This window comes from Zootoca vivipara, chromosome 2, assembly GCF_965207765.1.
Source record: "Zootoca vivipara chromosome 2, rZooViv2.hap1.1, whole genome shotgun sequence".
NCBI classification, from domain to species: Eukaryota; Metazoa; Chordata; class Lepidosauria; order Squamata; family Lacertidae; genus Zootoca; species Zootoca vivipara.
Window position 1 is genome coordinate 115,519,461 of NC_142584.1, and position 14,130 is coordinate 115,533,590.

The window sequence follows — 14,130 nt, forward strand, 5'->3', positions numbered from 1 at the left end:
TTTTTTTTGGGGGGGAGCACTATTTTGTGGTTTTTATTTTTATTATGTTTTTGTAGTTTTATATCTTGATTTTATTCTCTGAACCACCCTGAGACTCCCAGGTATAGGGCAGAATAATAATAATAATAATAATAATAATAATAATAATAATAATGTTAGTTCATAACGAGGTGGGGGATTTGTACCCAGGTTTCCCAGTCCCTGGTCACAGAATTGTAGAATTGTAAGGGACTCAAGGGTCATCAATGCAGGAATCCTTTGTCTAAGGTGGGACTCGAACCCATGACCCTGAGATTAAGAGCCTTACGCTCTACCAGCTGAGCTATCCCAGATCAATGGGTCTGAGCTGGTACAAGGCGGCTTCCTAAATTCCTAATACCAGGTGCCCCTAATCCAGGCATCCCCAAACTTTGGCCCTCCAGGTGTTTTGGCCTATGATTCCCATCATCCCTGACCACTGGTCCTCTTAGCTAGGGATCATGGGAATTATAGGCCAAAACATCTGGAGGGCCGCAGTTTGGGGATGCCTGCCCTAATCCATTCGTTGTAAGGGAAGGGCCTGGCTGAGAGAGATGGCACTGTGTCATTCAGCCCCGCTCCGCAAGGTTTCCGGCAGGGGGCAGCTCTACCTCTACCCGAAGATGCCATCTGGGGCCGAACCCGGGTCTTTCTGCATGCAACACAGCTGCTCTGTCTCCAAGATGTGGTCCCTGCCCTTAGAGATGAAGTACTGTAAGATTTCAGTCCCCCCCCCATTCTAAAATCTTAAGCAGAGGTTGAATGGCCATCTGTCATGGATGCTTTAGCTGAGATTTTCCTGCATTGCAGGGGGTTGGACTAGATGACCGTGGGAGCCCTTCCAGCTCTTAAGGTTCTATGAAGTGCTGCTTAAACAGGAAGAAAGGAAGCCGTTTTCTGCCACCTCACTATTATCTGCACTACACTTTGACTGCCAAGCAGATGTTCTGCCACTGAGCTGTGCGGCCCCTTGTAGATGACGTAAGGTGCTAGTCCTCATTGAGGAAGAGCTGCTCAGGTTGGTGAGAACAAAGGCTCAGGTTGGTGAGAACTGTGGTGCTGATAATGCCAAGGTCATGGGTTCGATCCCCAATGTGGGCCACCTTCACATTCCTGCATTGCAGGGGGTTGGACTGGATTACTCTGGGTGTCCCTTCCCACAAGTAGCTTCTATGATCCCTTTTTGCATGGAAAGCAGCCCTTCCCATAGCTGTCAAGTTCTCCCTTTTTTTAAAGGGAAATTCCCTTATGCTTAATAGGCTTCCTCGCGAGAAAAGGGAAAGCTTGACAGCTATGGCCCTTCCCAGCTGACCCACACATAGGAGGCAACTCCTAGAAGCTGAGTGGTCTCCCCCCCCCCCCAATAAAATATTTGAGGCGGCTGCCCCCCTAAGTTGATGGGCATTACCAGTGCTTTTCCCCCAAAAAAATATTTAGGGGTACTCTCATTTTGACTCAAGAAAATCACCAATTGATAGTTCAAATCGGGGAAAATAAATACAGTACAGTAAATGGACCAAAGTACAAAAGATTCACAAAATCTTTAGGGGTATGCGTGCACTGTGTCATGTGATCGATTATGTGGGGGCGGGACTTAACTCCCCACCCCACCCCAACATTTCATTCAAGTTGAAATCCCTGCACCAACAGCAAGGGTTAAATGGCAGAGATGGATTCCTAGACAGGAAGGTAATTTTTTTTGGGGGGGGGTGGTCTCCTCTAGAGCAACAAGGCTTTGGAGAGGAGCTGGAGGTTGCAGAGAGCGAGGACAAAGGAGGTTTGCAAGGCTGCTGCTTCTAAGCAGAGCTGAACCAGCCTCCCTTGGGCTTTGCAGGGTTTTGCAGCAGCAGCAGCAGGAGGAAAACTGCACTCTTTCTGGCCATGTCGGGGGATGCCTTGAAGGATGAGGTCAAACTGCAAGATCGAGTCACGGCTGCCCGCCGGCGTTTCAGGCAATTCTGCTACCAGGAGCCCAAGGGACCCCGAGAGGTTTGCAGCCGACTCCACCGCCTTTGTCGTCTGTGGCTGGAGCCGGAGAGACACACCAAGGCTCAGATCCTGGATTTGGTGATCCTGGAGCAGCTCCTGGCTGTCCTCCCCGCGGAGATGGAGAACTGGGTGAGGGAATGCGTAGTGGAGACCAATTCCCAGGTGGTGGCCCCAGCAGAAGGTTTCCCCTGGAGTCAGGCAGAGGAGAAACAAGGAGAGCAGCAGGTAAGAAGCAAGGCATCCTAGAATTGTAGTTTCAGAAGGGACCACGAGGGTCATCCAGTCCAACCCCAGGCAATGTGGGGCTCAAACTCATGACCCTGAGATTATGAGTCTTATGGTCTACTGCAGGGGTTCCCAAACTACGGCCCCCGGGCCGGATGCGGCCCAATCGGCCTCCCAATCCGGCCCTCGACGACCCCCGCCGCCCGCTGCCGCCGCCCATCTTGAAAATCAGCAAAAAACGCCGAAAATCCTTTGTGCGCATGCGTATGGGCCTCTCCCGACCCAGAAGAGGTCATTTCCGATGCACTTCCGGGTCGGGGGAGGCCCATACGCATGCGCACAAGCGATTTTCGGCGATTTTCCCCGCCCGTGTGCGTGTGCGCATGCGCATGGGCGCGCACTCCCCCGCCCTCCGGCCTGCTGCGCGCGCACTCCCCTGCCCTCCGGCCCACTGCGCGGTAAGTCTGGGGACCCCTGGTCTACTGACTGAACTATTAAGGAGTTATTATCATTATCATCAAGGGACGCAGGTGGCACTGGGGGTTAAACCACTGAGTCTAGGGCTTGCAGATCAGAAGGTTGGTGGTTCAAATCCCCGCGACGCTCGGTCCCAGCTCCTACCAACCTAGCAGTTCGGAAGCACGTCAAAGTGCAAGTAGATAAATAAGTACCGCTCAGGCGGGAAGGTAAACGGGGTAAACGACGTTTCCGTGCGCTGCTCTGGTTTTGCCAGAAGCGGCTTAGTCATGCTGGCCACATGACCCGGAAGCTGTACGCCGGCTCCCTCGGCCAATAAAGCGAGATGAGCGCCGTAACCCCAGAGTCATCCACCACTGGACAGGGGTCCTTTTACCTTTTAATCATCATCATCATTAAAACTTATTAGTCACTTGCCACATTATTATTATTATTATTATTATTATTATTATTGAAACTTATTAATTGCTTGTCACATTATTATTAGTAGTAGTAGTAGTAGTGGTAGCAGTTTCTTGTCACTAATGGTCTCCAAACGACTAACAGCAAAGAAAAATACCCAAAACATAATACCATTGGGGGAAAGATCATCTAATACATTAATATATCCTATAATATTACATTTATGGAAAAAGAAAAAGAACATACCAGCCGTCTAAATAATAGCAGACAACATTAACGATGCTCAAATACTCTGGCCCACTAATTAGCCTCAACCCCACTCCGTGGCCCCAAAATCATTCACATCCAACCAGCGATTTCCCCCTTTAACTCCCCCTCTTCTTTAGTTCCTTTCTTTCTTTATTATTTATTCTCTTTTATTTTTTATTTATTCTCTTTTATTCATAGTAGTGCAGTTTTTGATCGCATTTTGCGTTGAAAACTTTTAATAAAAAATTATTTTAATAAACAGAGACAACCCCCCCCCAAAAAAAAAGGTCTGGTGACAAGGCCGGCTGCTGCAAAGCCAGTGGCAGGTGGGTCCAGGGTCCTCCAGGAGGGATGTTTGGGAATCTCTCCTCTCCCTTCAGGGGGGAACAGTAGCAAGGCAAAGCAGGAAGACGGCAAGCAAAATCCCCACTGCTTTGCAATTGGTGCTGGGGAGAGAAAGTTTCCTCCCCAAACGCAGAACTCCAGAACTTGCCTGTTGCCCAACTTCATCCTTCAAGCAGTGGGGAGTTTGAGGGGAGACAGTGTTTTGATAGTGGAACGGTCTCCCTCAGGAGGTTGTTGCCTCTGCTTCCTTGGAGGTTTTTAAGCAGAGGTCAGATGGGCATCTGTCAGGGATGCTTTAGTTGAGACTCCTGCACTGCATGGACTAATAATAATAATAATAGCATTATTATTATTTATTACCCCCCCCCCCCAATCTGGATGGGTTTCCCCAGCCACTCTGGGCGGCTCCCAGCAGAATATTTAAAACACATTAAAAGCTTCCCTAAACAGGGCTGCCTTCAGATGTCTTCTAAAAGTCACATAGTTGTTTATTTCCTTGACATCCGATGGGAGGGCATTCCAGAGGGCAGGCGCCACCACCGAGAAGGCCCTCTGCCTGCTTCCCTGTAACCTCACTCCTCACAGGGAGGGAACCACCAGAAGGCCCTCAGAGCTGGACCTCCGTGTCCAGGCTGAACGATGGGGGTGGAGACGCTTCTTGGGGATCCCTTCCAACTCCACATTCCTACGATTCCCCTGCTATGTCCAGCCATCTGGGCGTGGCAGGTCTCACGCTTCCTCCTTGTGCCTCTTTCTTTGAAAGAAATGCAGAGAGGGTGGATACACTACTGTTTAGCATTCTAAGGGATAAAACGAACTGGATTCCTACAGAGGAAGGAAATTCGGATTTGAGAGGATAGGGCAAGAGGGGTGGGGAAAGGAGCCTCCATCTTTCCCAAGTGCTGACATCAATGGCCCTCTATGAGATCTCTCTGAGATCTGGTGAGGTTTCGCCACCAACCTTTGCTAGAAGGCGATTAACCCTAATCCATTATGGATGTTCCATAACGAATTGAAATAAATGTTTAAAAGTGCTTTTCAAAAAGTCCTTTTTGTTGGGGATAACTCAGACTGAAATTCCCAGGTGTCAAAAAAGGTTTTGTTTTTATGTATGCCACTACGGCGGCCTGTGTTTTGTTAGCTCAAAAATGGAAAACAAGCGAGGTCCCAACTAAAGAAGATTGGCAACTTAAGTTGACAGAATACACACAGCTTGCAGACTTAACATATAGAATAATAGAACAAGAAGAACATGTGTTTAGAGAAGATTGGAAACGGTTTATTGAATATGTGGGAAATAACTGTGTACAGCTGAAAACGCTGGCAGCATTAATAATAATAATAATAATAATTTATACCCCACCCATCTGGCTGGGTTTCCCCAGCCACTCTGGGCAGCTTCCAACAGAAAAATAAAATACAATAATCTATTAAACATTAAAAGCCTCCCTAAACATTCAAACAATAAATTCCCTAAACAATAAATTCAACAGTGTAAATACTGATAAGTTTTGGTGGAAGTAATACAGTCATACTTCGGTTTAAGTACTTTCAGTTTAAGTACTCTGCGGACCCGTTTGGAACGAATTAATCCACTTTCCATTACTTTCAATGGGAAAGTTCGCTTCAGGTTAAGTACGCTTCAGTTTAAGTACTCCGCGGACCGTCTGGAACGGATAAATCCACTTTCCATTACTTTCAGTGGGAAAGTTCGCTTCAGGTTAAGTACGCTTCAGGTTAAGTACAGACTTCCAAAACCAATTGTGTACTTGAAACCGAGGTATCACTGTAATGGTTTAGTTTATATAAAATATGCAGGGATTTATGAAATGTAAAATGAACCATGGAAATAGAAGAAGGGAAGTCATTGATATTTTAAGGATGTTTAAATGAGTATTGTAAAACAGAAAATTTAATTATATATACATATATGTATATGTGTACAGTGGTACCTCTGGTTAAGAACTTAATTCGTTCCAGAGGTCCATTCTTAACTTGAAACTGTTCTTAACATGAAGCACCACTTTAGCTAATGGGGTCTCCCGCTGCCGCCGCGCAATTTCTGTTCTCATCCTGAAGCAAAGTTCTTAACCCAAGGTACTATTTCTGGGTTAGTGGAGTCTGTAACCTGAAGCGTCTGTAACCCGAGGTACCACTGTATATATATGTAATTTACCTTAATCCACACACATACCAAGGATCAGGCGATACTCACCTATACAAAATATCCAGGTCAGGGACCACAAGGGAAGGTGTCTTCGATTTGGGGTCTCTGCTTTTTTTCTACAGGGGAAGGACTCAGTCATGATCTGGAATCTGATCGCAAAATACCGCCTGGCCTCGAGACAGAAGCTTGTGGAACTGTCCGGGAATCCTTTGGCCATCTTGGGAGCTGCCTCAGATCCCAAGTCAAAGATGGCTGAGCGAGACTCGGTTGGCTCTCAAGCAGGAGGAGAACCTCATGCAACCCAGGCTGGGAGCAGTGGCAGATCCTGGGAAAGAACCACGAAGGAGATCCTGGATGAGGAAGGTGCCCTCAGTGTTGATGCACGGCGCCAGCATTTCAGGGCGATCCAGTACAGGGAAGCTGAGGGACCTCAGGAGGTTTGCCGCCGACTCCACCATCTTTGCCATCAGTGGCTGAAGCCAGAGCGACACACCAAGGCTCAGATCCTGGACCTGGTGGTCCTGGAGCAGTTCCTGGCTGTCCTTCCCCCGGAGATGGAGAACTGGGTGAGGGAATGCGGAACAGAGACCAGTTCCCAGGCAGTGGCGCTGGCCGAAGGTTTCCTCCTGAGCCGGGCAGAGGACCAGAAGCAGAAAGGGCTGCAGGTGAGAGAGACGGTTTTCATCCTGATAGTTTTCAGGGGCTCAGAATATTTATTCCCCACGTTCATTTTTATGGAAATCCTCCAAGGAGGGGACAGCCCACCAAGGCCTGATTCTGCCCCATTCCTTTCCCAGTCCCTCTCTGTTTCTGATCCCTGCTGCTATTTCACCTACAGGACCTATTTTCGGAAGAGGCCATTTCTGAGGCAGAGAAGCCTCTCTCCAGGCAGATCAAACAAGAGGAAGGTGGAGGTGCCACTTCACTGGGTAAGGCTTAGCGTGGCGCCATTGCCCATCTTGGTCTTCCTCTCTCAGGTACACCTAAAATAAGCGGGCCTCCTTTTATTTCTCTCAATTCCATGTTAGGAACAAACTGATGGCAAAATAAAAATTAAAAAATGCTGAGTTTCAACACTTAACTTCAACGCTGGCTTGAAAGAGCCAAGCTTTTTATTCTTGTAAATCGCTCTGGGACTGTTATGGGAGGCAAGTACAGTGGTACCTCAGGTTACAAAAACTTGGGGTTACAGACTCCGCTAACCCGGAAGTAGTACCTCGGGTTAAGAACTTTGCCCCAGGATAAGAACGGAAATCGCAGGGTGGCAGCAGCAGGAGGCCCCATTAGCTAAAGTGGTACCTCAGGTTAAGAACGGTTTCAGGTTAAGAACGGACCTCCGGAATGAATTAAGTTCGTAACTCGAGGTACCACTGTAATAAATTCAGTATACAGTGGTACCTCGGTTGTCGAACGTAATCCGATCCAGAACACCGTTTGACTTCTGAAAAGTTTGACAACCAAGGCACAAAAGGCAGTCTGCAAAGTCAATGGAGAAAATTGGAAAAAAATGCAGCAGAAGGCGTTCAACTTCCAAGGTGCGTTCGAAAATTGAAGCATTTACTTCTGGGTTTCTGGCGTTCGAAAACTGAAACGTTCAGCTTGCAAGACACTCAAAAAATGAAGTACCACTGTACTAGCTACCCAACCTAGGGAGGGAGAGAGAAGGGGGAAAGAGAGAAGGGGGAAAGAGAGGAGGGGAGAAGAAGGGAGGGGGAGGGGAGGGAGGGGGAGGGAAAAAGAAAGAAAGAAAGAAAGAAAGAAAGAAAGAAAGAAAGAAAGAAAGAAAGAAAGAAAGAAAGAAAGAAAGAAAGAAAGAAAGAAAGAAAGCAAGCTTGGGTATTTTTGCCCTCTTGCATGAAACTGAAATGCTGCAAGAGTGAATCACTGCTATGCTAAGTATGTTAGGCTTCCCTTACACTTTATATGGAAACTTCAGTTAGTGCAGAATGCTGCAGCATGGTTGCTGACAGGAGTAAGACCCTGTCGGCACATAACAGCTGTGCTCAAGGATCTACGCTGCTTTCCCATTTGCTACCTAGCCAGGTTCAAGGTGGTACTATTAGCATATAAAGTTTTTTAGCAGCTTGGGATCAGTTTGCTTGCAAGATACCAGTGGTACAGTTTGGTTACACGGTTTTGGCTGACACCTCCCATCCGTCCGAATGGGTGGTACCATTTTGGCTGCACTTGTAATGAGCCCAGCAGGACTTACTTTGATTTGGAAATGCAAGGAATGGTAAGTAAACCTCCCCCTTTTTTGTGTCCCTCTCAGGAGATGGATGTGGGAGGACGCGGGCAATACATGCCAGCTCATCTCTTCCTTGTGGTGGAGTGGAAATTGCTTCTGTGCGGCTGGATCAGGTAAACAAAGGGATTGATGGAGAGCCGAGAAAGGGAAACCTGTTTTTGCCTGGTGCCTAAAGGTGTGCAGTCAAACCTCGATTCCTGAACGGCTCCGTTTTGGAACCTTTCAGCTCCCAAATGCCGAAAACCTAGAAGTAAATGCTCCGGTTTTTTAACATTTTTCGGAAGCTGAACGTCTAACGCGGCATCCTCTTGAGTGCAGGAAGCTCTTGCAACCAATTGGAAGCCGCGCCTTGGCTGTCGAACGTTTCAGAAGCCAAACGGACTCCTGAAATGGATTAAGTTCGAGTTCCGGTGTAATGAAGGTGCCAGGCAAGCCTCCCTGGGGAGAGCATTCCACAAATGGGAGCTTTAAAAAAATACGATAAAATGAAATTATTATTTTTTGCCATGTACCCTTTGAAACCCTTTCATATATCCCTGGTGGGTACGTGATAGAAGAGAATGTATATTAGATCAATTTGTAAAGGGAATAGAATTTTGTCAAACAGCATGCTCCTAGATAAAGTTTATTTCCCCCTACCCCACCGCAGGCGACTTTTGAGGATGTGGCTGTATACTTCCCAGAGGAGGAGTGGAGATTGCTGGATCTAGACCAAAGGGCCCTGCACAAGGAAGTCATGGAGGAGAATTGGGGGGTCGTGGCTTCTCTGGAGCAACAAGACCCTGGTGACCCCCAAGCTTCAAGAGACCTTCATGCGACCCAGGCTGGGAGCAGTGAGGAATTCTGGGAACGAACTGTGCAGAAGATCCTAGGTGAGGATCTCTCTTTTCAATTGGCTAAGACTCTCTTGTCTTTGTGGCTGATGAAATTAGTTGGCAGGTGCTAAATATATTGAACTTTGGCATGTAGAGTACGGCAATCGTGCACCTGTTGCAAATTGTACACAGAGAAATATTGGTTGAGGGTCTCTTCCAACTCTACAGCTCTGTGATTCTGTGAAATTTCATGTTATGGATCATTAAAAAAGATGCTAACATTTTAAAGCTCTTCTTACCTTCTCACAAAGTATCCCTCTTGTTTCTCAAGGTGAAGATCAAGATGAAGGAGAATCGAACATGGCACTGTTGGAAAGATATGGATGCAAAGAGGAGGAAGAACAGAGTGCAAGACCTGAGCTAAAACAGGAGAGCAGGAACGAATTCTCTGCTTCTCAGGAAGGCGACATCTATGAGATCCCAGCTGAAGAGAACCTTAACAACAGAAAAGAAAGCAGTCAGTGCCCTGTGTGTGGCAAAATGTTCAAATGGAAATCGAGCCTTTATACGCACTCTAAGCTCCACACAGGGGAGAAGCCATTCAAATGTTCTGAGTGTGGAAAGAGCTTCAGTCAGAAGTCAACCCTCACTACTCATCAAAGAATCCACACCGGGGTGAAACCATTTCAATGTTCCATATGTGGAAAGAGCTACAGTAGAAATTCAAGCCTTACTGCTCATCAGAGAATCCACACAGGGGAGAAACCGTATGTGTGCCCGGAGTGCGGAGAAAGCTTCAGTGAGAAGAGAAATCTCACTGTTCATCAAGGAACTCACACAGGGGGGAAGCCATTTCAGTGTTTGGATTGTGGAAAGAGCTTCAGTCAGCTATCAAGTGTAACCAGACATCAAAGAATACACACTGGTGAGAAACCATATATATGCTCGGAGTGTGGAAAAAGCTTCAATCAGAAAAGAAATTTGACTGCTCATCAAGGAACTCATACAGGGGATAAACTATTTAAATGCTCGGAGTGTGGAAAGAGCTTTAATAGGAGAGACCGGCTTATTTTACATAATAAAATCCACAGAGGGGAGAAACCATTTAAATGCTTGGAGTGCGGAAAGAGCTTCAATCAAAGCTCAAGCTTTACTTCACACCAAAGAATTCACACCGGGGAGAAACCTTTTAAATGCTTGGAGTGCGGAAAAAGCTTCCGTTGGCCTAGCGTCTTGACTTTACACCAACGAATTCACACAGGTAAGAAACCGTACAGCTGCTTGGAGTGCGGAAAAAGCTTCAGGCAGAAGAGCAATCTCACAGCTCACAAAGGAATCCATACTGGGCAGAAACCATTTAAATGTTTGGAGTGCGGAAAGAGCTTCAGTCAAAAGATGCACCTCACTTGCCATCAGGGAACACACACAGGAGAGAAACCATTTAAATGCTTGAAATGTGGAAAGTGCTTTCGTTGGGCTACCTCTCTTACTTTACATCAGAGAACCCACACAAGGGAGAGACCGTACACATGCTTGGAGTGTGGAAAGAGCTTCAGTCAAAAAACCCATCTCACTTATCATCAAGGGACTCACACAGGGGAGAAGCTATTTAAATGCCTGGAATGTGGAAAGAGCTTTTGCTGGGCTATTTCTCTTACTTTACATCAACAAATGCACACAAGGAAGAAAGTATATACTTGCCTGAAGTGCGGAAAGAGCTTCAGGAAGAACTCCAACCTTAGATCACACCAAATAACTCACACAGCAGAGAAACCATTCAAATGCTTGGAGTGTGGAAAAAGCTTCCGTTGGAACAACTCTCTTACATTACATCAACGCGTTCACACAGGAGAGAAGCCATATGAGTGCTTGGAGTGTGGAAGGAGCTTCAATAGGAAATCCACCTTTATATTACATCAGAGAATTCACACAGGGGAGAAGCCCTTTAAATGCCTGGACTGTGGAAAGAGCTTTATTCGGAGAGACTCCCTCATTTCACATCAACACATCCATACAGGACAGAAGCCCTTTAAATGCTTGGAGTGCGGAAAGAGTTTCAATCACAGCTCAAGCTTCACTTTACACCAAAGAATTCACACAGGTGAGAGACCACATAAATGCTTGGCATGTGGAAGGAGTTTTAACAGGAGAGGAACACTTAAATTACATCAAAGAATCCACACAGGGGAGAAACATTTTAAATGCTTGGAGTGTGGAAAGAGCTATATTAGGAAAGACTCCCTTATTTTACATCAGAGAATCCACTCAGGGGAAAAGCCCTTTAGATGCCTGGAGTGTGGAAATAGCTTTATTAGAAAAGACTGCCTTATTTCACATCAGCAGGTCCACACGGGGGAGAAGGCTTTTAAATGTACAGAGTGTGGAAAGAGCTTCAATCACAGCTCAAGCTTCACCTTACACCAAAGAAGTCACACAGGAGAGAGACCACATAAATGCTTGGAATGTGGAAATAGCTTTAACAGGAAAGGGGTCCTTAAATTACACCTGAGAATCCACACAGGGGAGAAACCCTTTAAATGCCTGGAGTGCAGGAAAAGCTATATTAGGAAAGGGTCCCTTATTTTACATCAAGACATTCACATGGAGGAGAAACCATTTAAATGTCTGGAGTGTGGAAAGAGCTTTGCTAGGAAAGACTGCTTCATTTCACATCAAAACATTCACACAGGTGAGAAACCATATAAATGTCTGCTGTGTGGCAAGAGCTTCAATCACAGCTCAAGTTTTACATCACACCAACGAACTCACACAGGAGAGAGACCACACAAATGCTTGGAGTGCGGAAAGAGCTTTAACAGGAAAGGGATCCTTAAATTACATCAGAGAATCCACACAGGGGAGAAACCTTTTAAATGCTCAGAGTGTGGAAAGAGCTATATTAGGAAAAGCTCCCTTGTTTCACATCAAAGCATTCACACAGTGGAGAAGCCATTTGAGTGCCTCGAGTGTGGAAAGAGCTTTAGTCGGAGAGATGCTTTTATTTCACATCAAAACATTCACACAGGTGAGAAGCCCTTTAAATGCCTGGAGTGCGGAAAGACTTTCAATCACAGCTCCAGCTTTGCATCACACCAAACTACTCACACAGGTGAGAGACCATATAAATGTGTGGAGTGCAAAAAGAGCTTTAACAGGAAAGGGACCTTTATTTTACATCAAAGAATCCACACAGGGGAGAAACCTTTTAAATGCCTGGCATGTGGAAAGAGCTATATTAGGAAAAGCTCCCTTATCTCACATCAGAGAATCCACATGGAGGAGAAACTTTGAATGTTTGGAGCACCGAAAGAGCTTCAATCACTGGTCGAGCTTTTATCACACCCAAGAATTCAAATGGAAGAGAGGATCTAAATGTGTGGAATACATAAAGAGCTTCAGGAAGAGCAGGGACCTCAGTAGACATCAAGTGATAAATCAGATGTATGCACAGACTGTAGCATGATTTGTCACCACAGAGACAGCCTTAGAAATAATCAGAGACTGCGCATAGAGGAGCAACTATATACGTACAGGCTTGGAATGTAGAAGTGTCATCTATGAGCAAGCAGAATAAAAGGGTCAAATCACATTAAAGAGTCCACCCAACAATAAAACCACAAAAATGAAGTGTGGAAAGAAAAGTTGGGGCACAAATCTTCACACAGGGAGGAAGTGTCTAAAGAAAGAAGACTACAGCTTTCCTGAGCAATCACACTTTTATAGCACACACAAACATGAGATTGACCGTCTAAATGTTCAGATACAGTGAGGGGGAAAAGTATTTGATCCCCTGCTAACTTTGCCCGTTTGCCCTCTGACGAAGAAATGACCAGTCCATAATTTTAATGGTAGGTTTACTGTAGCTGTGAGAGACAGACTAACAACAGGAAAAAACCCAGAAACCCAGAAGACACCTGGCTGGTTGATAGGGGATCAAATACTTATTTCACTCATTATAATGCACATCAATCTCTGACTTTTGTCTTCGGGGTTTCTGGGGGTTTTCCTGTTGTTATTCTGTCTCTCACAGCTACAATAAACCTACTATTAAAATTATGGACTGGCCATTTCTTCATCAGAGGGCAAATGGGCAAAGTTAGCAGGGGATCAAATACTCCCCCCCCTCACTGTATCTACGATCCCAAACATGGTATGTGGGGAAAGTGATTAGGGCAATCATCTTGACTAGTACAATGTTGTGATCAGGCATTTTCCTAGCCACATTTTGTGAATGAATCATGAGGTAGCAGCCATAAGGGTCTTCACCACCATGGGAATAAATCACTCATAAGGAACTGTGGGATACTCGGGGGTGTGTGGGTGTGGGTGTGGGACTAAATGGGCCTTTGATAGAAGCTAATGAAGGTATGAATACTGGTGAGAGGGATAGAGGGAAAGTATCCTTCCTTTCTCCTCTTGTTAGAACTCAAGGTTAACCTAAACAGTTCCATTGTTGTGTTGTGTACAAAAACCAGTTTCACTTGATTATATTGAAATGATTATATAGACTGCTGCTCAGAATGGCATATAGGGAAATGTTATACTCCTGTTAAGAAATGAGTTTTAAGAATATGAGGCTTGATATATATGATTAAATTCTCTAAGAGAACTAACATTTATTGGAGAGTTTTAAATAAAGGTTGGATGATTCTATTCAATCTCTGTGTTGAAACGTGGAGTTTATTATTGGGTGGAGTTCAAGATGCAGCACAACAATATTCAGTTTTAAGAATACTACAGGGCAACTGTTGTAAATATTGTTTGCTATACCTGTACATACCATTTTTTACTATTATTTTTAATTGAATTTATATACTACCCTGTACCCGCAGGTCTCAGGGTGGTTCACAGAAAAGATCACAATATATATAATAAAAATAAAAACAATAACCCAATAACACCCCACCCCCCAAAAGAGCCACATTTGAAAAGGGCATAGGATGTGCATCAAATCAATCAAAGGCTTGGTTTAAAAGGAACGTTTTTGCCTGGTGCCTAAAGGTGTATATTGTTGGCGCCAGGCTAACTTCCCTGGGAAGAGCATTCCATAGACAGGGAGCCACTGCAGAAAAGGCCCTGTTCTCGTGTTGCCACCCTCCAGACCTCTCGAGGAGAAGACACACGAAGGAGGGCCTCAGAAGATGATCTCAGGGTCCGGGTAGGTTCAGATGGAAAGTGGTGGACCTTGATGATGT

The 14,130-nt window shown here is 45.5% G+C and overlaps 1 protein-coding gene across 1 annotated transcript; it reads left to right on the plus strand.

Moving 5' to 3' along the window:
• Positions 1-752: 752 nt before the first annotated feature.
• LOC118081288 (uncharacterized) lies at positions 753-13,598 on the plus strand. The gene is made up of 6 exons (XM_088663671.1): positions 753-2,232; positions 5,995-6,537; positions 6,711-6,801; positions 8,145-8,233; positions 8,770-8,992; positions 9,267-13,598. Exons 1-6 carry the CDS (start codon positions 1,900-1,902, stop codon positions 12,224-12,226), a joined length of 4,239 nt encoding a protein of 1,412 aa, XP_088519797.1. The 5' UTR covers positions 753-1,899; the 3' UTR covers positions 12,227-13,598.
• Positions 13,599-14,130: the final 532 nt, after the last annotated feature.